Source organism: Argiope bruennichi, chromosome 4 (assembly GCF_947563725.1).
Source record: "Argiope bruennichi chromosome 4, qqArgBrue1.1, whole genome shotgun sequence".
Lineage (NCBI taxonomy): Eukaryota > Metazoa > Arthropoda > Arachnida > Araneae > Araneidae > Argiope > Argiope bruennichi.
In genome coordinates this window covers 70,072,219-70,097,199 of record NC_079154.1, presented here as the reverse complement: position 1 = coordinate 70,097,199, position 24,981 = coordinate 70,072,219, and the positions used below count along the sequence as shown (strand labels likewise).

Here is a 24,981-nt window from a genome sequence, read left to right as displayed (position 1 = left end):
AACAAATATTTAAAAATAACAATAGCAAAATTATTTGTTATTCCAAAAATCGTGAATTATGCATCTCTAGTAATAACAGCTCTTAAAATATTCCTCCGAATTAGAGATGCATAATCCACGATTTTTTGAATAACAAATAATATTGCTATTGTTATTTTTAAATATGCGTTCCAAATATCTGTTATTTCAATCATGTAATTAATTAAAAATTATTACTTAATATTAAATATAAAATTTATTAATTGTAATTAATACTTAATTGACTAATTTAAGTAACGTGTGATTGAATTAATTTATCTGTTTCAGCTTACTTCTTAAATTTTATTTTTTTCTCAAAACTATTTATTTATTAGAGTGAATCATTTTCTGGAAAAGGTGAGTTAAAAATATATGTCATTTCTTTAAAATGTTTACTTTAGTTCTATATTCTACCAACAGAAGGCGCCAGGAGTAAACAGAATACATGTAATCAAAGTCAATCATGTCACGAGTATAGATGCATAATCCACGATTTTTTGAATAACAAATAATATTGCTATTGCTATTTTTAAATATGGGTTCCAAATATCTGTTATTTCCATCATATTATTGATTAAAAATTATTAATTAATATTAAATATAAAATTTATTAATTGTAATTAATACTTAATTTACTAATTTAAGTAACGTGTGATTGAATTAATTTATCTGTTTCAGCTTACTTCTTAAATTTGATTTTTTTTCTCAAAACTATTTATTTAATTTATTTATTAGAGTGAACCATTTTCTGGAAAAGATGAGTTAAAAATATGTCATTTCTTTAAAATGTTTACTTTAGTCCTATATTCTACCAATAGATGGCGCCAGCAGTAAACAGAGTACATGTAATCAAAGTCAATCATGTCACGAGCAATTAAAAATGATCTGTATGGAATAGTGCATCATTGAATACGAATATCGGTCACTCCCGTAAAGTTAAGCGGTGACTTCGCACTTTCCGGTGAAATCACCGCTCCGATAAATTTCAGTGATATGCAATTCAATGATACGATACGATAATTCCAATAACCGGTCCGTTCACTTTTCAATCCAATCACAGATTTCTTTCGAGAGCTTCCATTGGACAGATCCTATCGATTGTTACTTTCCAGTAAAGTCACCGCTCTGGCAAATTTCAGTGTTATCATATCGATTGTTACTTTCCATTGAAGTCACCGCTCTGGCAAATTTCAGTGATATCGTATCGATTGTTACTTTCTATCGTGATCCAAAACCTGTAATCGAAATATCACCAGTAAGATCGTATCAAGGATTTGAATCACACTCCGCTTTGAAAAGTATTGATCACTTGTATTTGTGACTTTTTGATATTAATTACGTAATAACCGCTCTTAAAACATTCGTCATCCCTACTCCGAATCGCATAAAGTTGAATGTTAGTGTGCGTCATCAATACTGTGTCACGTGATTTCCTTCTTGGTCAGAAGTATTACTATGCAATACGTACAGTCTTTCATACTTGAATTAATTCACTATATTAAAGCTTCATTTTGTTATTACAGTTATTTAAAGCTCTAATCTAATTAAATTGTGAATATTACAAAATGAGATAATTTTTAACTATTGCTATGTTATAAGATGAGCCTTATTTTCGATATTTGATTTGTGGCATCACCTCTACGCCGCCATTTCGGAAACTGAACACATGGATACGTAAATATCCTAAATTATTATTGAAGCACATCGTTTATTGTGAGAGAAATATGGCGCAGTGGGATTTAACTTCAAAGATTGGAGCTTTTTTAGATCGTCATTTAGTTTTTCCTTTGTTAGAATTTCTTCATGTGAAGCAGGTAAATATTAAATCTGTGCCATATGACACTCAGGCAATGAGTGCAAATCACTAATTTTAGATCGGATTTCTTCCGTGAAATATGAGTAAATCACTTAAAGCAAATAATGCTGTTAATTTATAGATTAGATTGATATGCAGATAGATTTTTTTTTTTAATTCTGTATATCTCCTTTTTTATATTTTTTTATGAAATTTCTGTGGTGCTGAATTAGTTTTTTTAATATTTTATTAGATGATAATTTGATGTTTACTGATGATATTTACGGGCATTAAATTGACCTAGTCTTCATGAAATGAGATAGTTGTATATGAAGAATTATGTATTGTAATTATTGTATTTCTTTAATGGCTATCTAATCTTTTAAACTCTCCATTTATTTTCAATCTAGATAAATTTTACTTTTTTTGCAATTTCCTTATGTCAGTTGGAACTATTTGCATCTTTATTAAGCAAACTTTTATCCTTAATTTCCTATAGATTGTGCAATATATGTGGAATACTCATTTCATTTGTGTGTGTGTGTGAAAGATTTAAGATTTTTTTAACAATTTAGCTTTTCTTCATTGCTACATATTAACAAAGAATCATTAAAATCATTTTGCTTCATTAAAGTAATTAGAAACAATGTGCATGATATTTAGATTCAGAAAGAACAGTCATGTTATTGCCTTATTGGTATCTATTTATATTTATTTTAAATTTGTATAAATTGTTACTTTATCTGCTATATTGGATCTTATCCACTTTTACTTATTTCAAACTTATGCATAATCTTACAATAAATTGTTCTGTATTTCATTCGCAGTTTCTTGATAATATGTTATTGAATGCAACAAAAAAAAAGTGTCAAGGAGACTAATATAAAATGCTTTAACTATTAATGGTTATTACCCATCACATCAAAGTCTTTAAAAAAAAAAAATTGCTAAATTATGACTATTATGAGTATTAATGATTATTTGTCACTTATTGCATGTAAATTTTTTTTTAATATTTTATTGGTAAGTTATAAAATATGACAAATCTGAAAACCTGTACTGTGTACAAGTGACTTATTTTCTCTGTGGGGAATTTTGCCTGACCATGTGTGAATATCCTCGTGGCATTCCGGTTCTCTATCTTGATTAATATGTGGTATAATGGAAATTGTCAGTATCTACCGAAGCCTTTTTCAAATCAATTTGTAAAAGGAATTATATGCAATATGCTAAATTTTATCTTTTTATATCCATATATCACAACTAAGATAGGAATCAGAATATGCAAAACCTGGCAATATCCATATTAGGAACTTATTGATGGAAATGAAGAAATATTTTTCAGATATCTGTAACATTTTACTTCAGAAAAGATGCACGAGAAATTGGAATTTCACAAGTTAGGAGTTTGAAAGTCAACCTATTTCTTTTTCAAATATGTAGCATTAAGATTGTAATGTTAAATTAAAATCATACAGCTGAAATAAATACTTTTTAAATTTTGATAAAAATCTGTTTTGAAACAATATATGCTCTAATGCTTTCTCACACTCTGTTTTCTGCCTTGTTATGGCAAGAAAATTGCTTCTTAATTGTAGATTTATTGAAGGGAGAAAAACAATGTTATAGCTTTAGAAAAATTGAGCATTTTTTTTCTAAAATTTTAACTTCTTTAGTCTTGAGGTACACATATGTGTACCTGCAATTTTTTTCAATTTTCTTATCTTAGTAAAATTTTGTCGAAATAATGCATGCATTTCAACATTTATGAATGTAGCATCCATTTTGCATCAATAAATAGCACTATAGTTCAATATTTTTTTCATATGTCTTCATCGCTATTAATTAGAGACGTAACGAAAATGGCGTTGAACAGAAAACACAGCAAATATAAATACATTTTTTAATATTTTTTATTAAAAAAAAGGCTTGTATATTGTTTTATAAAATATTAAGTGTCTGGTTAAAGTCATTACCAAATTATACATTGTTATCTATAATAGAATCAGTGAAAACACAAATTTTAAATTTTACTAAGGTACACTGTGTACCTCGGGCGTTTTCACTCCCATTTCCTGACTGCTTGCGATCCATTGCGCTGTTTATCTTTTGAGCGCTTGTTTTCAAATTGTCGTTTCTTGCCCTTGAATATATTGTATATCTTTTTTATAATAAATAATTCTTATGTTCTGTAATGTAATAAGATATAAATTTAAAAAAATTTAATTTTTAACTTGAGTAAGAAATTTAATTTTATAGTTGTTTTGTTGTCAGTAATTGATATTTCAATCCGGCATTATGTATAGAATATATAGAATTTTATAAACTAATGAAGATTTTTTTTTTCACATCAAGTGGCTTTAACTCAAAAGGAGGTTAACTTTTAGAAAAAAGTGATTTTAGGGGAAGCCATAGAATTTCTCATGTATCGAAAATTATGAAACCTGGCAAATGGGATGAATGGGTCACAGATGATAGTCAAATGTGCCTTGTCAAGTAGAAAGATAATAAATCTTTGACTCTATTATCCACATGTATAGGTAATGAGCCAATTGGAATAGGCAGAAGACAGTCCAACTAATGAAAACAAAAAACTGATATAAAATAATCTGCTATTGTAAAAGCATATAATATGGGAGGCGTCTATTATTATTTTGCATATTTACCGGTATGCGGTAATTACAAAAGGTGACCGACGCGAGCATGCACGCATTTTGTAGATTTAGTAGTTGTCAGTTGCTTGATATACTATAAAATGGTGGCAAAGCGAAAAGCAGAGCTATTAGAAATGAAGCTGAAAATATTATGAACTTAATGCAATTTTGAATGCATATAATTCGGTCCGTGTTAAAATATGAGGAAATTCTCATTATCAGCAAGAAAAGAAATTAAGAACAAGTAAAAAATCATCTTTGAATGAAAACAAATTAATAGAAGAAGGTTTAGTGGATTGGTATAGGCTAGGATAGAACCTAGAACCTTGTGGTTCATAGCCAAGTAACATGACCACAATACAAAAGCAATTGCCCATGTAGCGTAGCTATTAACTGCCTTATAAGCTTTTAAAATGTCATCAAAGGATGCAACTAAAAGACCATTGGATATTTCATTACCACCATCTGATGAAAATACCTCTAAAAGAGCAAGAAAAATTGTCCCTTTTCAATTAAAAAGAAATAAGACTAGCTATGTCAAGCCATCTACAACATTACATGGACGATAAGTATGAATTAAAATGCAGGTATCTAGAATGTAAATCTAGAACAGTCCTACTTATATAATATTTTAAAAAATAAAATTTCATTCAAAATAAGGTTTAATAGATTTTTAATATAATAAATTTTATATTTTTTCATTTATAAGGCCTTAGAATAGGAAAAGTATAGCTATTAAATAACCAGGAAAATTATTTATTTTTTTTCATCGAAGATGCTTTAACTTGCTTAAGACCTGAGGTACAGATATGTATACCTTAAAATTGTTTGAGCAGCAAATATTTTTTCCACAAACTATTGAGATGTAACAAAGGTGAAAGATCTAGAAATCAAATTTTTAAACCAGTTTAAAAAAAATCAGGACTGAAGAGGTTAAAGATCAAAATGGTTGAAGTGTAGTTTAGTGTGCCCCTGAGTTTGTTGCCATTATGGTAACCCAACAAAACGATCTTAAAGCAATCCTAATGCTGCTTTTTTTTACAGTAATTTACAGTGCTGTTTTTTTACAGTACATAAACTACAACTACTTCTTAAAAAATATTAAATTAAAGATTTTAATTTGTTTTAGAAATCTGAATTATTAATTTGAGAAATCGTTTGCAATGGTATTCCTTGCACTTTTCGTAATTATTTTTCTGATCCAATGGTTTCCTTGATAATTTTTTATGTTGCTAATTGTTCAAGAATAGATGTGTTGTGAATGGGATGGCAGGAAATGTTTTGAACCTTGCAGAATGAATAAAGGGTGAATATATATATATATATTATGAGTTGGGAAAAAGATGCTTGCTTGAAGTTTTATATGGTGAATGGTTTGATTGCTTCTTTCTTTGTTCTTTCTTTTCTTTTGTTTATGTACTGTTCCTGTTATTCACACAGTCCTTATGTTGAATGAGCTAGTGAAGCTGCTAGGATCCTGCTCCTGCTGCTAGCAAAGCCTCATGATATATTTTTTTTTTTTTTTTAAGTTAAAAAAATTTTGTCCTGTGCCTTCAGTTGCGGAAGACATTGCATGCTCTAAATTTTACTCTCTACACAACAGACCGGTGCAGCCAGTTTGAAAAACTTCTTTATTTCAAAGTTTTTAAGATAAATAGCAATAATAGCAAAAGGTTTAACGGGGGAAAAAAAAATCTCAGATGAAATAATACTTATTAGTAAAGATCATAATTTTAATGCAGAAAGTGGTAACTGTTTTGCTGAAGTGTTTGTCCGCCATCTTTATTGGCAACCTTGGTGCTGCAAAGGGCACACTAAACTACACTTTTACTGATGAAAATATTTGATTTCATATTTATTCCCTACTTGTTTATTTACCAGAAGTTTATATATAGTAGTTGTATAGTGTGTGTAGAGTTGAATTTCTACTTCTGATCCATTTGTAAATTAATGTATTATGTTCTTTGTTAAAGTAAATTCATATACTATTTGGAACTAAAATATCAATTAAATAATTGATAATTTAGTTAAAATCTCTGAATTATCTTTAAAATTATAGCTGTAAAAATATCTTATTTGAAGAAGTAACTTAATGAATTAACAGAAATGTACTTTCCCTATTTAATAACCAAACTTATAGTATATACTTTGATATATAAAAATAAGAATATTATAAAGCTTTCAGTTGGAAACCTGGCAGATACCTAGATGAAAGTTGCCATGGTGAAACTGTTTCCTTTCCTGTTTCATACATTTATCTCTCTTCTATGAAATTTGTCCTAAAAACTAATGATTTTTTTTATATTAAGGATGAACCCTTACTATCAAATTAATATTCTATTTTACTTTATTGTATCGGTTGCTTTCATTTGTTTATGCTTATATAAAAACTTAGATGTTAATCATTTCTTTATTATGCAAAATTGAACATGCTTTGTTACACTTGCTCATTGTTTTACAATAATACAAAATATGCTTATTTTATTGTATGAAAAATGGCACAGTATCTATTAGTTTATTGTATTTCTCAGATTTTTTCAATTAAATGAATTGAAATATAAATTAAAAATAATTAAAAAGTTAGATATTTAGTTGCTTAAATTTTAAAACAGTGCTTGTTTTAGAATATTAGTTCAATAATCTGCTTTTGCTTCTAGCAATCATTTTAGCTCTCTCAAGACATTTTGAAATCTATGTAAATATATCTTTTCTGCAGCTCATAAAAAAACATGTTATTTAAGCTGTAGGATTTGGCAGCACTGCAGGCATGGTCCTTTCATTTCTTTTTCAAATGTAAATAAACATGATCTGTATTTCAACTGATTACTGTTATTGTTTAATCTTATATTTACTATTAAATGTTATCTAAACAATAAAAGAAGAAAAATCAATAGAAGAAAGTTTTAAAAGATATACAAGAAGGAGTATATTATTTTAAGATGCTCGGAGAACTTGCAAATGTATGTGGATGGCTACAGCATTCATGTTAAAGAGAACAGTGTCAGAAATTTGTGAATTTATTGGGGAAAAAATGAATGAAATATGTAAATATTTCTCTTGTGTGATGTTAATAAATTCCAAGACCAAACTTTTACTAAAGTGCTTTTAGTGTTGAGCAAGCCTGTCTTTTCACAGGCCAATTTTACATCGGTTTGTCTAGGGCCAGATTTTTTTTTAAAGAATTATAGTGGTCTCTTTGACCAAAGAAGTATGTAGATGCGTTTATAGAGAGGTACTGTAAACAACCCTTACAAAATAATACGGTATATAGTTAAGGTGTCCATTTTTTTTTAACCTGAAACTAGGACAACATGAATTTTGACGCCAAATTTTATAAATTTTTATCAAAAATTCACCCAACGGCCAACCTGTATACCTAAGTAAATAAAAAACTTTTAGATATCAAAAAATGTTGCGTTTATTTAAACACAAGAAATGTGAAAACTAAAATATGATTTTACAATATAAAAATAAAACATAATAAACATAACATAACATGATAAGTCATACCTAATATAATAACATAATAAAACATAAGGAGCTATTTAATTTAGTTTGTTTTTGTTTTTTTAATATTTTTCTGAGGAGTGAATTGTTTTTAACAAATTTTTGTTTTCCTGTATATTTTCATAGAATTCCATACAAATTGCATTTAAATTATTTTTGACAGTCAACAAGGATTTCAAAGTTTCCACTTTCAATTGGGTTTTCTCGCTAGTCCAGATGTTGTTTAATAAAGAAAAAACCCTGTTCTGTCGGTGCATTAGTTCCTGGCATACAGAGGCAATACTCTACCAATTTGCCAATATTATTGGACATGTCATTTTCTTTAAAGGCTTTAAAAATTTTAATCCACCTATCCGATACCGAAACACAATTTTGTTTCCAATGCCCAGGTTTCTCATCTGTGGTGTAGCGCTGAATGAAAAAGATTTCATCAAAGAGCTCATCTTCAATTAAATTTATTTCCGGATAATGTTGAATTAAATAGTCACTGCATACTTGAACCATTTGATGCGTAGGTTTCATGTTTAATGTAATCCAATTGAACTTCTCGATTCCCTCAAAATGGCCTTCCCATTCTTCCATATACTGAAAACATGTGCTGTAAAATTCCACCACTTTTTCTTTGAAAATATTCGATTTAACTAAGCCGTCTTCTAGCTTTTTAAAATTTTGTCGAACTTGCAGGGGCAGAAACACATTTGCTATCCTGTCAGCAATTTTGGTTTTAAGGTCTTTATAAATGATATTTGTTTCCAACATAGAAATATCTTGTCCTTCTATCTTTAAAACCGTGTTATGAAACATTGACGACACATTATGGAGAAAGAAAAGCCAAGATTCGGTTTCAGGATTCTCAAAATAATTTGTAATAATTGTCGGAGTTTTTTCATTAGACGCAAAATACGATTTTAATGCAGCAAATATCTCCAACACGCGCACAATAGCTGGTCGCAATGCTAACCACCGCGTAACACTGTAACCCAAAAGTTTTTAATATTCTATGTCTACAAAATTCTTTTAATTCACTGACGCGCACAGTATAAATGTAAAAGTAAGAGTAAATATTGGTAATTAAAGTTTGTATATCAATTGGATGGCAGTATGCCGCGGTTTGTATAGAATTGTTTAAAATATGCGCTGAGCAACCAATTCCCACAAGCTCCCGTCCGTCCAAAGTAGCTTTTAGCTTGGTAAAAATATTATTTTTCCCGGCTCTTCGCATGCCTCCAAAGTTAGTGTTGGTGTTGTCGGCACAAAACCCTAATATCTTGCTTTCTAAATTATGTTTTTTTAAGACCTCTACAATATATTCGGTAACTATGTCAGACGTTTCTCCTGGCAAATCCTTTACTTCAATAATTTTTACTTGTATTCCATTCTTGTATGAAAAATATCTGACAAGTAAAGGAATAAGTTTAATTTCTTAGTGATTTGAGGCGTCTGAATACACTGATATAAAACTTACGTTTCTCAAATCTTCATCCAATATTTGATTTGCATAAGGGACAAGTACATCGGTGATCATAGCTTCGCATTTGGTCCTAGAGCATGTGAATTTAGCATCGAAATATGCCTTAATAAGTTTACAGGTACAGTCCATTGATCGAAAAGATTGATTATGCATAACTGTATGATATGCCCACAAACCTTCAGCTGCAGCTATTTTCTTCTCGGCAGTTTCAAATTCTTTTTTCTTAAAATATGATGTCATACTCGAACTTGCAATTGCTGCTGACACTACTCGTTTGTGTTTAACTGTTTTTATGTGGTTTTCAATGTCGCTTTTTCCACTATTTGCAATAGAAAACGTACTTCTGCATTTTTCACAATATACTTCACTAGGATCAATATTATTACTTTCTTTAATAAATGTATATTTTAATTTTCAATCATCAATAAATACGCACTTTCGTCATTTTGCCGCCATGATAATAATAAGGTAGGCACATCACAGTAGTTAGTACATCAGACACCACTGGCTTGTATGACGTCGTGGCGGTCCTGCTCATACGACACTTGATGATATCACATGGAATTATCAGGGCTGCAAGTTCTAATTTTATTATTTTTATTTTATTACTTTTTTTTTTTTTTTTTATGTCTTCTAATCTAAAACCAGTACTTTTCGTGTACTGGTTTTGTTTAACGACTAACCAGGACTTATGCCCTGAAAACCAGTACTGTACTGGTAAAATCAGTACGAATGGTCACCTTATATATAGTTTATATTTTGACCGGTGAGTATATTAATTATTTTAATGTTTATCAACTGTTTTGGAAAATTCTTAAAAACATGAATATATTGCTTATTTAATAATTGTAAGCCTGGTATTCATCTGGAAATCAACTTTACATTTTTCTTTTACACTTCTGTGATTTTCCAAAATAATTTCATTTGCATTTGGAATTTGTTTTCATTATACCTTAATCACATACACACACAAAAAAAAAAGGGGGGGGGCAAAAAATGTTTTTCTATGTTGATGAAAATAGGAAAAGCAAATCAATTTAGTATTTTCATTAATTCATAAAATTGCCCCCCGCCCTTTTTGTAATTTTGCTAAGATGCCGTACAACAGGTTCTTTATCATTAAATCTAAATATTTTAAAATTTCAGAGTTTTCAAAAAATCCTGTATTTTTCCATTTTATCCCTGCAGGCTATAAAGACCTCAAAAACGATACAACTGATCCCAGATTGAATTTCCTTCCTGTTAAAAATTTTTATGTGCATACTATATGTTGATGCCAATAAGGTCTGCTTCGAAAGATTTGTGCCAGTGAAATGGAAAAATACTAATACTCTCAAAATTTTTATTTCCTGCATTTTGCACTTTTTTGATTTTTATAGTTATTTTATTCATTTTCTAAATGCTTACAAAAATGAAAATTTTTAAGGCCAATAAATTTAATTTGGTTCTGATTTGAATTAAAGTATTTTAAGTTAATAAATTTTGCCTTGGCCTTTTTATAATAGCTAGGACAAATGTCTAGATTGTAGCAAATGAAGTTTACCTGGGCTATGCTAACAAGCGCTGATGCTATGATTGATAAGCAGATCCTCTGAGGATTGATAAACAGGAGATAGAGCCTTCCAGTTAATTATGCAGTTGAACTTTTTTTAACGAGAATAATTCATTCCCAAATCTTGCTTGTGATGCAAAACATCCATTCAGCGAAATAAATCCCCCCCTCCCCAGGAAACATTTAAAATAGGGCAATGTGAACATTTATTTTTATATAATTTATTATTTATATTACTTCTTTTTACAAGAAAATTTTCAAAAGACATTTTCTTTGGCTACATCTAAAAATTTAGAGAAAATGAGGCTAATAAGCATTATGGTTAAATGAATTTGTAGCAAGCATAGTTATTGCTATCTCAGGATAATTTTTTTTTTCAATTGGGCTTTTCAAATGCTTTGCAATAATCTTGCATGCTTTCAGCATCTTAATTTATTTCATTGGAAGGTTATTGCTCTGTTGCATCTACTATTTCTTCCTCTCCTGATCAAATCTCCCCTGAAACCTGATGCTATGACACAGAATATAACTTCATAAATTCTGGCTATGCTCATTTATTAGCTCATCATAGTTGCTATCCATCTCCAGCCCTAAAATCTTGATCAGAGACAAAATCTCGCCAATTAAGGTTTCATGGGCACATGCTCAAATCCTTTGGATTCACATTCAGCAATGCTATCCTGCTAAAACTTCTTCCGTGTAAGTGTTCTCTTCAAACAAGCTCCTCAACGCAGACTGATACAAGTCAGTCCAGCTTGTGACATAGTGTCTCCTCCTCACTTGTTCTGCAAAACATTGCTAAGTAAGGAATCACATTTTTGTGTTTTATTTTGTTCGTTAAGCAAGATTTGACTGTTTATTGTCTTTTTAAAAATTCTTTTGCATTCTCACTCTTTTATTATATTTTATGTTCAATGGTTCTATTATTTTTGTGAAATGTTGCTTTATTTTTGCACTGAATAATGATTTGTTATTATTTAAAATCTTAGATGAGAGCTTTTAAAAAGGTCTCTTATTTGTCTTGTTTAAATTTTAACAGAATCTATTATTATTTTCAGGTTTATGATGAAAGGGAGCTCTTGCTCGGAAAGTTAGAGATTGTCAAGAACACTCGGATGATAGATTATGCTATTGACATATACAAACAACTTTATCCCAGTGCACCTATTCCTGAAGGTATTTTTTTTTCTAATGCAATTAGTTATTATATAATTATCAACATTATTATTGACTAGTCCCCTTTGGCAATCAGCTGTTTCGCCAGAGATATTAGTTTAGCCAGATATATTTAATTTTATTTAAATCTTTGAGACATAACTTATCTATGATTCCATCACCAATTAACTTTTAAGCACTAAATTGCCATAGGTATTAAAGTCTTGCATGTGTTTCATTATTTTGCACATGAACTTTCATAATAGAAACCTGTCGCATAGCTTCATAGTGGTATTATAAATGTGATTTTATATTCATCTCACTTCTCTGAATTTCACAATATTGTATCTTCACTTTATTATTCGTCATATAAATTGCCCAGATATTAAAAAGAATACATCTTTAGCTTTTATTTGTCAAAGAAAATCATGTAATCAAATGTTTAATGAAACAGTGAAAACAGTTTGAATTTCAAGGCAACAATGTTATCTATTGCTGAAAATATGCAGATAAATATTTTTTTAAAATTTTCAAAATTTGCACAACTTTTAAATTTATATCATTAAAAAGACCATTTGAATTATTGTAACATTCATTTCTGTGTAATAGTATTTTCAGAAACAGTTGATGAAAAAAATGCCAAATTTCAGTTTAATTTTTAATTAAAATTTCCAAAAAAATCTTAAGTACATAATTTTGCCTCTAAGCTGTTTGCTGCTGTATATGTACCAAATTTGATCACTATAGGTCAAATGGTCTGAATTTTAGATAACCAACACACACACGCTTTAATTTTATTGTTAATATAAAATATTGAACGACAGTCAGTTGTGATGTTTTCATTAATAAAAGTCAATGAATTTTAAAAAATGTTATTGACTTAAATAGGTAGCAATCAGGAAATTTAAATTGTAATTCCACATTACAAAATTAAGAATGTTTTAGTTTATTTTTAATCTTTACTGTATGGTTCTAGCATGTAGGATAAGGATATTAATTATTTTTATATATCTGGTGAGGGAATAATGATTAGTATAAAACTGAATAAGAATTAATGAACTTAAAAATAAAATTTATATGTATTCTATTTTGGAAATTAGAAATAAATGAATTTACTTTAACATTTTTTAAATAATTCGTTTTCAGCATATTATTATGAAGGGAAAAATATTCTAATATAAAAGAAATGTTTATCTTCAGATGTGGTATTTTGCAATATATGCTTGAAATTTATTATCGTGACTGAAATAATAATTTCAATAAGTAACTTGCAATTTTTAAAATCTCTACTTCCTGAATATTTGTGACATATTATATTAACTAAACCAGATAAAAAAAGAATTCTATTTTTACCAAAGGGAAGGTGCAGGATCCTTTTACCACACTGTATTTTTTTACTACACACACAAAAGCTTGCAGTAGAAATGTAGCTTTGTTTTTAAATGAAAGGAAATTTGGAAACAATCCTGAAAAGTCCAGTCATGTGAAGGGAAATATAAAAAAAAATTTATTAGCTTGCTTGAAATTGAAATATTAAAAATCATATATATAAATTAATGATATTTTAAAGTAGTTTATTGATTTTTTTTTATCATGATTAGCAAGCTTTCTTGGAACAGAACAAAAAAACAAAAAAAAAGATGTAATTTATATATTATCGCAGACCCTAGATTTGATTTTCCAGTAACTAAGATGTATAGTTCTAAGGGGATTGTATTGTGTATGATGGATCTTGGCCTAATCTTAAGATTGTGAAGTAAACCAGGAGACTGTTATAATGCATAAGTGCCATAAAAAGTTTTGTTTAATCAGAATATTGTAATATTGCTTGTGTTATTATTTCTCAACAAAATTGAAAAATATTACATTTGCTATATTTCTTATTTAATTTTTTAATAAACAATTTTTTTTAAACTTTAACTAGATGTACAATTTTTCAAGTTTTAACTATACTTTAAAAATCAAGCCCATACATGAACTGTAGCTGATGATATTCTTCACAGATATATTGTGTTCTTTTTAAATTCTCCTGTTCTACAATGTATAATGTTTTTAAATCTCAATTCTGGTGTATTAATTATACTCTTTTTTTTCCTAGAACTTCAGGAGAAAAGAAGAAAAGTTGTAAATGAATTGAAAATATACCAGGAAGAAACTAACCATATTAGGCAAATTTTTGAATCTCAGCCTGTGGTTAAGCAGATTGAAACTACTAGGTATGTTTACAAAAATATCTTCGCTGTCTTTTTCAATGCTCTCTTATGATAGTGTGCAATAAATGTTTAAATTAATCTAAAAACATTTTTATATTATTATTTTTAGTCCTATTTATAGTTTGTGGTCTTATGTTGCAGGATGTTAAGATATAAAAATTGGTTCATTTTCATAGAGTTCCCAGAATCCTTGAAAAGACTTTGAAATTAATTTTGTTAAGGCCTCAGAAAAGTTATTAGTTTTACATTTTGCCCTTGAAAAATGAATGAAATGGACATCCATTTTATTTATTTTTATTTGTGGGCCGAAAAAAAAAATCCTATTTTAAAACTGTTGCTCTATGATTTCAGATAGCATTGTCATGGTGAATTTTTGGAAAAAAGAATGAAAATTAAATTTGAAACTAATGTTTTGTCTCATTTATTAAATTTGAACATATTATTTGAACCATGCTTATTTTGTAGTATTGTAATAACAATATTAAAAAAAAAAAAAAAAAAAAAAAAAAAAGATATTGTAATATGAGTATCAGTTCAAAAACTGCCATTTTTAAACCCATGGAAACTCATAGTCTTTATATTTTTCAAGTGCGTGCTTCAAACTTTATTTATATTAAATATTTTTCTTGGCACCACACAAAGAAGATTGTTTTTATGCTACAAAAAATGGGGAGGGGGACATTACTTGCATAAAAACAGAATAAATAAAATACAAAAAAAGCTTTAATATATATATATATCAATTTTAAAATTCTGTATTTAAAAAGATTTTAAGCAATAAGTCTTAAAAGAAATTTTTAAACTATAAAAATTCAAAAATACAAGGCTTTTATTGAAATTGATATTTATTGATAACAAGGAATTTTAATGTTATTAAATTCAAAATAAATTATATTTGTGACCTACTTTTAAGCAATCCAATACCAAAATGCTATCAGACACATCAAACTTGAGAGGCCTATACATGCCTATGTCTAGCTTTCAAATTATCTTGAATGTAGTTGGTTATTTTTCATTCCTATTTTGGGAGTAACTAGACATTTATACTGGAATCAATCTTTCTATAACATATGTTGTGCCTGTAGAATTTTGAAATCTTTTATCTCTGAAGTTATATATTATCAAAGGTAACCGAAGAATAGTTTGAAGGTCATAATAACAAAGTAAAATTTTAAACAATTTGTAAGTTTGAAATATTTTCCTTTTTCTGCCTTATATACTGTTCAATCTTCTGTTGCAAATAATAATGCATTAAATTGTCAAAAGTTCACTACAGAATTCTGCAGAGAACATCAGTAAAAAGAAAAAATTAGCTTAGCATTTATTACAGTGTCTACATATTTTAAATTTCCATGTTTTTATAGGGATGGACGTATGCTTTTGGAGTTCCTTGTTAGGAATTATCAGGTATTTGTTCTTTTAAAATCTTCCTTAAATTTTGATAAAATTTAAGGAAGAAATTTGACTACATTGAATATAATTTTTATATTTTTTCAAGTTAAAAATATTTCTAAAAATTTAACTTTTTTTTTTTTAATTTTATTTTAGTTTAACATTGAATGGATGGACTCTGTGTACATCTTTGCTAAAAGCCAATATGAATGCGGAAATTATTTAGCTGCTACTGAATATTTATATCTATATCGTTTATTGGTAAGTTAGAAGCTAATTTTAGATGAAGACTCCTTTTTAATTTTGCCTGCATTTTCTGTAGAAATGCTTAGTATTTTACTAATTGATAATTTTAATTGCAGAAAATATGTGTGGAATGCTTTATTTGTACGTTTTGACATATTTAGTATACATAGAGATTTCTGTATGGGTTTTCTTTTTATTTCTAAAATAAAATTATTTTTCTAGTTGCTGAAACTTTTTTCACTTGTTTATTAGCTATAAAAATAAATTTCTTTTAACTAATGATATTATTGTATTCTTATAATAATTAGAATAGCTTAATAAATGTAAAAAAAAAATGCATTATGTTTAAAAGTATTATAAAAATATTTTGCAAGTACTTTAGCTAATTTTGATGCATTTTTTAAATTTAAATTGTGATTTTATTTCTCAACCTTTGTAAACTGTAGTTCCAGTACAAAAAAATTCTTGCTTTGAAAATTTAAACATTTCTCTGACAGCACTTTTTCTGATAATCTTATTTTTATGTATAGTTTTTTAAATTATTCTCTAAGATCCTCTTACTTAATGCATTTAATGTAAGGTTAAAAATGCTCTTTATATAAAGTATATAAGTAATTTTAACTGCATTTTCATGTTGGGGAGTTAATGTTGAAGTTGTTATTTATGTTAACCAAAAGGAACTATAATCAGAAAAGTAAAGTTTCTTACACTATAAAAAGGATGATTTTTTTTTCAAGACTTTTTTTCTCTTGATTAGGTTCCATCTACTGATAAAAATTATTTGAATGGAATGTGGGGTAAACTTGCTGCAGAAATCTTGATGCAAAGTTGGGATACTGCTTTAGATGATTTCAATCGCTTGAAAGAATTCATTGATAGCAATGTAAGTATAATACTCTTATTTTTCAAAATTGGTGTGCGTTTGACATATCAGATTTATATTTTCTGTTTCTTGAGTTATTATTTATCCTAATTATTATTTTTTCTTGAAATGTCTTAGACAAAAGAGTTGAATGATAATTTTGTAAGTAACATTTTAACATGCTTATAATTTGTAGTGTGGAAGTCTAAAAATGGAATTAAATAAATTTTGATTTCTGTTGGTTTCTGATTTCAGCCTTTTGGGTCTCAGCTTGTCACTCTGCAACAACGGACATGGCTTATTCATTGGAGTCTTTTTGTTTTCTATAATCACCCTAAGGGTCAAGATCTTATCATTGAAACATTCCTGTTCAGCCAACAGTATGTAGCCATATTATTTATAACTTGATTGAATTATCTAACTTGTGTTTTATTTTTGAAAATTGTAAACTTATTTGTTTAAAATATTCTAATACAAAAAGTTTTTTAATGTATTTAATGAAAAAAATAATATATATCAAAATAGTGTTTTGTGTATTAATAAATAAGTATTTTGTTTTTAAACACATTTATTATTTTGTATTGGTATTATGTATTTAATTTTTCTGTAACAAATTCATTTAGTTAAGTCAACAATTGTTATTGTTTCATACTTTTGATAATTGATCTTATTAAATGTACTTTCATATACTTTTTTTTGTGGTGGTGGGGGTGCTATTTCGTAAATTTCCATCCTTTCCAATGAAATTATTTTTTGAATATGATAGCTATTTAATGCCTTATTTTCCCGTTTGCTTTTGTGTTTGAATGTGTACCACATGGATTAGATTAAAAGAATTGGAACAACTTAATCTTTTGAGTAAAATGAAGAAAGAGGATCAATTATGCATTTTTAAAGTTAATAATTTATTTTGTATGTTCATGTTTCCTTTCATTTATTTTGAAAATCATGTGAGAAGTTTCTCAAACTGGATTTTCATGTTTTAATATTCACTATTTTTGTACTCGCTTTTCATTTAGAAAAATTACTGAAAACTATTAAATATGATTTATTTGCATTCTACGTAAATAAAAACAAGGGAAACAAGAAATACAACACATATTTACTTATAAAATTTATTTGGTTCAGTTCCATGTGATTAAAACATACTTTACAGGGCTTTAAACTTTAATTCACTCTTTTGTTAGGGTTGAAAAATGTCTCTTATTTTCTTAGCAAATTAATATTCAAGAGTAATTTTTTTGAATTGCACTTTTTTATTTATGTTTTAAATAGTTTGAGAATAATTAAGAGATTCTATTTCTGTTCAGTTTAAACAGGTCAGTTATCATGTACTTGGGGGGGGGACTATTAACATTCCATATAAGATACATTGAATTTTAATCAAAAATACTTTTATAATTGTGTATTTATTTTTGATATTTATTTATGTGGTCCAAATTTAAAAAGTTAAGAAAACTGAAATATCTGATGCAGAAAAGTTCCTGTATGCTACCATAGCCAATATATTATCTATCTGTTCCATTCATTGTATAAAAATAACAATGTTGTTAATTAGTTGAAGAATAATTTTCTCTAGTAGCAACTCTGAATAGAGAAAACAATTCTTTGTTTGGGTATTTTAATAGTTTCGCAGTGATGTTTTAGAATTCTTAGTAAATTTCTTTTCCATTTTGAAAATATTGATAAACTAGCTGATATATCCAGATTTGCTTGTGATGAAATTATTTTCATGCTTTTTATTAGTGAAATGTCTGTTTAATTAACTAAAACAAATTACTTATTAATACTTGACTTCATATAAATCAGTATTGATGAACAAGATGTGAATTTATAGTGTAACAGCTATTTCTAGCAAAAGTTATATTACTATATAAATTACTATTATATTACTATTTTATTATATAAAAGTTTCTTATAAATAGAATCTAAAAAGTCTAAGCTTAGCCATAAACAAAACACTTACTTATAATATATTTAGTATGAAGATTAATTGTAGCTTTATTTTTCATTTAATTTTTTTACATATATAAATACCTAACCTTCTTCTTATAAAACTACCTCTTATCTAAACTATCTACAGAAATTTTTAAAGTAAGAAAATGTATTCCACCAAATTATTTTAATTTCTAATAGTTTGTGGACAAATAATTTTTTTAAAACCTACAGACTGGATTAATGTTTCATATATAATTAATTAAATATAATTGTTGAAAAAGTAAGTAATCAAATTTTATTCAATTTCAAGTCATTGGAAATTTCAAACTAGTTTTTGAGTTAAAGAAATATCTCATTTAAGTTTATCTTCTCTTATTTTAACTGTTTTTCAATTTTTTTAAGCAAATCTTGTGTACTACCCTGTGTGAGTAAAACTTGTTATAAATCTATGAATAATTTGGATTTTTATAAAAAACAGGAAAACTATATTTTAATTTTTTATTTATATGCTTTTTTGGCAATTGAAGAACATGGCTTGTTTTCATGAAAATTGTTTCCCTTATCCCAATATTTAAAATTGTTTCAGTAATAATTGCTTCTTTTTCTATGAAAATTATTGAAGATGAAAGAAAAATGCAAATATTGTATACGTGGGGGTTTTTTTTTTTTTTTTTACATGTGTCTTTTGTTTGTGTATTGATATTACTAATAAAATTAAAAATTTTGAACAAGAATGTATGATTTTGATATCATTTAATTATATCTTTATTTCTAGGTATTTAAATGCTATCCAGACAGTTTGTCCTCATATTTTGAGGTATTTGACAACTGCGGTTATTACGAACAAACAAAGACCATCTGTCATAAAAGAGCTAGTAAAGGTCATTCAACAGGTTAGTTAAAAAATTAAATAGAGTATCTAAATTGCCATTATTTAGTTCTAATAGTGTTTGTAAAACTTTGATTATTTATTTAAAACATGATTTCCTTCTGTCTCACTAATATTTGTTTTTTTAATACTAATGTCATAATTTATTACAACTAGACTCCTGTGTTTAAATGTGTATTATTGACAACTGGATTTATTTACTTCATTGTTTGTAGTCATAAAAAGGAAGTAATTCATAAATACTAGATGAGCGTATTTCCTACTTAAAATCTTTCTTTCTTTCTTTGATTTGAATACTTACTTTCATTACATATTTGGATATTTTAAATTTAATATTTCATTATATAGTTTAAAATTTTAATTAATATATACTTATTTTTGAGGTTTTTTTTTCCCCCACTAGAAATGAACATTTAAAAAATTGAGCAGTGAACCAGTTTATGTATAGATTTCCATTCATCATCTAATTCATTTTAAAAAAGTGTAAAATTTATATTTTACTATCTATTTTCAGGAATCCTATCAATATAGAGATCCTATTACTGAATTTGTTGAATGCTTGTATGTCAATTTTGATTTTGATGGTGCACAACAAAAATTAAGAGAGTGTGAACAAGTTTTGGCAAATGACTTTTTCCTTGTTTCTTGCTTGGATTCTTTTATTGAAAATGCTCGTTTAGTGATCTTTGAGACATTTTGTTGTATTCATCAATGTTTATCAATCAAGTAAGATTTCCATCTCTTCATTTTTATATATTAATATTATATAATTTTAATATAAACCTTTCGATTTTAAAAAATTCGGCTGACAATATATATATATATATATATTCTAATTGTATTAAATTTGAAATGAAGCTGGTTAACTCTACATGGACGATTTAGCAATCAAATCACCCTTTAAAGTGGTAAGTCCATCTTGGATAAGGGTTATCAAAATCTATTCTGTTTACTACTTTAATGACTCAGATTAGCACTATAAAAATTGTATTGTGCAATTATTCTTTATTATTATTTATAATATATGTAGTTTTACTAATTTGTATTTTTAAATGTATAAAAATATTACATTCATTAAGGATTGCATACTGTATTTATATGAAGCTGTTTAACTATTTTTTTTTTATCTCTTTGATATTATATGTTGTATTTTAGTGTTTTTTAGATCTTATCATTTAAACCAAAAAATAAGTAATTTTATTACAAATTATTGGCTATTTTTACATTGTTTAGAAAAGTATTTCAATAAACATGTTTTTTTTTTTTTTTTTTTTTTTTTAAATATTTCATATATATTTTATTCATATCATCTTCATTACACCGTATTTGAGAAAGATTACCAAAAAAAAAAAATGGCTGTTAATTCTAAATCAAAATTTGTTTTTTCCGAAACTCACTCTTTAGCAATTATTTATATGACAATATAATAATTTGTAGAAGGAAAAAAAAAATCGTTAAAAACATGTAATTTTTTTGTGTTTTAAAACTGTTATATTTTAATTAAGTGTTAAATTATTAAAAAAATAATTATTTGATAATTCTTGAAATTTATTACCTTAATAATGTCTGTCAATTTGCGTGGTAATATGTCAGATGTGAATAAAATGTTTTTGTCCGCTCAATATTCTCTTTTTTTAGAATGTTGGCAGAAAAGCTGAATATGACACCTGAAGTTGCTGAAAAATGGATTGTCAATTTGATTCGAAATGCTCGATTGGATGCCAAAATTGATTCCCAATTAGTAAGAGAAATGCTTTATTACTGCATATTCTCTTCTCAGAAATTATGTCAATGGATCCTTTTATTTATTAGTCATATATTTTTAGGGACATGTTGTTATGGGTACAAAGAAACTTTCACCTTACCAACAACTAATTGAGAAGATTAAAGTTATTTCACTTAGATCACAGCTGTTAACAACAAATGTAGAGAAAAAAGCATCTGCTAACCATCCTGAGAGGGTATGTAAATCAATATTTATTTTTTCATTTCTTGATTATCTAGCCTGTACCTACTTTGTAAAAGTATTTTTGCAAAATTTTGTCCTTATTTAAAAATATTTTACATATATGTATATGCTTGATTATTGATTGTAGTATAATTATATGACAGAAATATACTGAATTTTTAGTACAAAGTTGTTTCTATTTTTACATTATTTGAATTTATACATTATTATTGTGAGATTAATTGCTAATATTTTACAAGTGATGTATATTATTATTTGTAAAACATTCACTTTGATCTTGGAAATGCTGAATAAAAGAGTGAATGTTGTAAATTGATATGCTTTTATTATATCAACTTTGTTATATGTAATTGATGATAAGTTGAAGGAAATTAAAACCTGAAGGAAAAAAAAAGAAAAGAAACCAGCCTTTTGAATAATCTGTTTTATGGGGGGAAATATTAGCCTGTTTTAATATACTTGATAATATGATTTTTGAAATTTGCATTTTGAGGTCTTTTACAGAAAGTTGTGCTTTTTATTTTTTAATTTAATAATAAGTCTGAATTTTTTATTTTAATAACTATGTAAAAATTTGTTTTATATATTTATTATGATTCAGGACAATGTGGCATCCAGTTTTATACACAATTATATTTAAACACATGCTTGCTATGGCTATTACTTTAGTAACCAAGTTAATGCAGTAAAACTAATTGGAACTGGACCAGTTATATAAGACAAAGTGTTAATATTATCTTAATATTTTATAAATTATATATGCATAAAGTTGAGAAATGTTATATTTTGCATAAACCAACCCTTAAATGAGTTCTACTATGATATTGAGTTCAAATGTCCTATCTCTTCCCATAAATTAATACATACATAGAACTGCTTACAGTTTGCTATTTAATTTTTAAGCTGTTTGGAAGATTACACAGTAAAGAAAGAAATTCATATTTAAAATTAATATAATTCATTATATATTAGAAACAGCTCAAATTTTATAAATGTAATATATCTTAATCAGGGAATAATCATTCTGTAATACATCATATAATTATTAAAAAGTTTTATTTCTTTGTGTAAGATAATTATTGAAATGGGCCTCCAAAAATTATTGCATTATTCCAATTAAATTTGAAGCATATTTTATAGCATTAAAGGGGGAAAATCACTTTGTTTTGAAATTATTCAATATGTGAATTTTGTAGTTCTTTTTAGTTCTCATTATTAGTTTAAATTAATTTCACTTCTTCATTTTACAGATTCCTTACTGGGGAGCGCCAGATTTTTAGTAAAATATGTCATGGACTTTTGTATGATACCATATGAATATAATTATATTAAAATGGATTTTATACCATGATGTTCTGTTTAATATCTCATGAGTGAACTTTCACATCAACATTCATATTTAAAAGAATTCAAGCTGCATAATTCAAATTATGTGATTGGTGATTGGTCCTTTTGTTTTTGCTTCAGATATTGAACACCTTTGTTTCTTTTTTTTTTTTTTTTTTTAGTGTCTTTAATATGTTAAATTTATAGAGGGGGAGGGAGCTTTTGAACATTTTAAAATCAAATCTAAAATCTTATTTATGTTTTTCCATATCATCTTTTATATACTATTATGTGAAAATTAAACATAATGACCAATTAAATAAACAAACTGACACAAGAAAATTATTTATTATATTGCCCTGTTTTTGTATTTTTTTCCTTTTACTTTCAAAGTTACTGAGAGAACTCTGATATTACATTTATTTTTTATTGATTCATTATTTATTTTTATATTTTGTAGATGTGATTGCTTGTTTATTTTACCTTCTCTTTTGTATTTGATTACAAAATTCAGAAATTGATTTGTTAGAAGATGGGGGAAAATAACAAATTCTTTTAATATAACTTGTTGGGTAAAATGGAAAGAAATTATTCATTTTTTGAACATAGGGAGTGAACTGTTTTTGCATATTGATTTAAAAAGAAGAGGTGAAATTGTGTAAATATTTCTATGTATTGGGAAATTTTTATTGGAAACTACATAAAATTGTTAATGAAATATCTCACTGGATCTCTGCTTTAAATATATATATATATTCTCTCATTTTTCATTTTGCCAGCAAGATAGTTAAAAAAAAAGTTGAAGTGAAGTTATAGATGAGTAGTTGTGAGTCCTAAAAATACCAATAGTAAATTTGCTAGGATATATTTCTGTATAAGCAATCAAAAGTTTTAAAGTAATTCACTTTGATTTCAAGGTTACAATAAATTTTGCAGTTATATTTAATTAAAATTTTGTTTACTTTAAATTAAAACTACATTTTCTTACTTTTGTGTGCTTTTAGTGCCATGAAAAAAATTAATACACTAGCTAGAGGTTATTGAATATTTTTTGCATTCAAAATGGAGTGCAAAAGATAAAGATTTAAGTCTTGCTTTTGATGAATCTGTAACTTTGTTACACAAAAGAATTATCATCATTCCCTAAATTGAATCTTATTTGGAAAATAAGTAGACATTATTGTCTGTTGATTTCAGCTTAACACATTAAATAAACTTAAAATTTAGAAATTGTATACTTTTTTTATTTCTTTAAATTGAAATAACATTTAAAAGGTGTTAATAATTAGTTTGCTGAGATGAACATCAGTATGGATAACCAACCACAGAATGCTAAACTTCTCTTATTTAATGAAAGTGTTTAATTTTTGGATTGTTTGTTGAATCTTTTATGATGTGCAATTTAAAATTTAATTATGCATCATTATTGATTTCCATTGCTTCATACCTAAAGAATAAATATTTTAAAATTGAATTGATATTGAGAAATCTGAATTGATATTGAGACCATTTTGAATATTTTATTCGGTTTGTTTGTAAATTTTTTCATATCTTTTTTCATGATATTGTTATTTCTAAATTTGCATAATATTAACATTTTAAAAATTCATAGTTCTGAACTTAAAATTTAACATGTTTTAATAGCTAATTATTCCTTCTTCCATAAATATAATAAAAAGGCTTCAGATGTAGAAGCAGGGTTTCAAGTAATAGAAATATGTTACATCATCAGTGTTTAATTATCTTTAATTTAGAGATAATAAATTTGAGACGACCAAAAAAAGGAGGAAAAAATAAAAAGGAATGCTGATAATATTGACATATAAATCATTGTTATGCTAAAGCAGTATTTTAAAGAATACTTAACTAGTAATTTTCTTAATTTGCTATGTTTTTAAATTCTTTTCTTAATGCAAAATGCAAGGCTTACATGCAAAATACAAGGGAATAGGCTTACACGCATAAAGAAATTTTGTGAGAAATTATATATCAAG

General features: G+C 26.8%; 1 protein-coding gene across 2 annotated transcripts; it reads left to right on the top strand.

The window, feature by feature from the left end:
* Window positions 1-1,654: 1,654 nt before the first annotated feature.
* Window positions 1,655-23,012, top strand: LOC129966683 (eukaryotic translation initiation factor 3 subunit E-B-like). 2 transcript variants are annotated; one of them, XM_056081198.1, is made up of 13 exons: window positions 1,655-1,832; window positions 12,056-12,173; window positions 14,251-14,368; window positions 15,730-15,772; window positions 15,914-16,018; window positions 16,761-16,886; window positions 17,004-17,027; window positions 17,121-17,245; window positions 19,579-19,696; window positions 20,207-20,418; window positions 21,331-21,433; window positions 21,519-21,653; window positions 22,912-23,012. In XM_056081198.1, exons 1-13 carry the CDS (start codon window positions 1,743-1,745, stop codon window positions 22,939-22,941), a joined length of 1,347 nt encoding a protein of 448 aa, XP_055937173.1. In that variant the 5' UTR covers window positions 1,655-1,742; the 3' UTR covers window positions 22,942-23,012. The 2 variants fall into 2 exon arrangements, with proteins under 2 accessions (XP_055937173.1, XP_055937174.1); XM_056081199.1 differs by lacking the exon at window positions 17,004-17,027.
* Window positions 23,013-24,981: the final 1,969 nt, after the last annotated feature.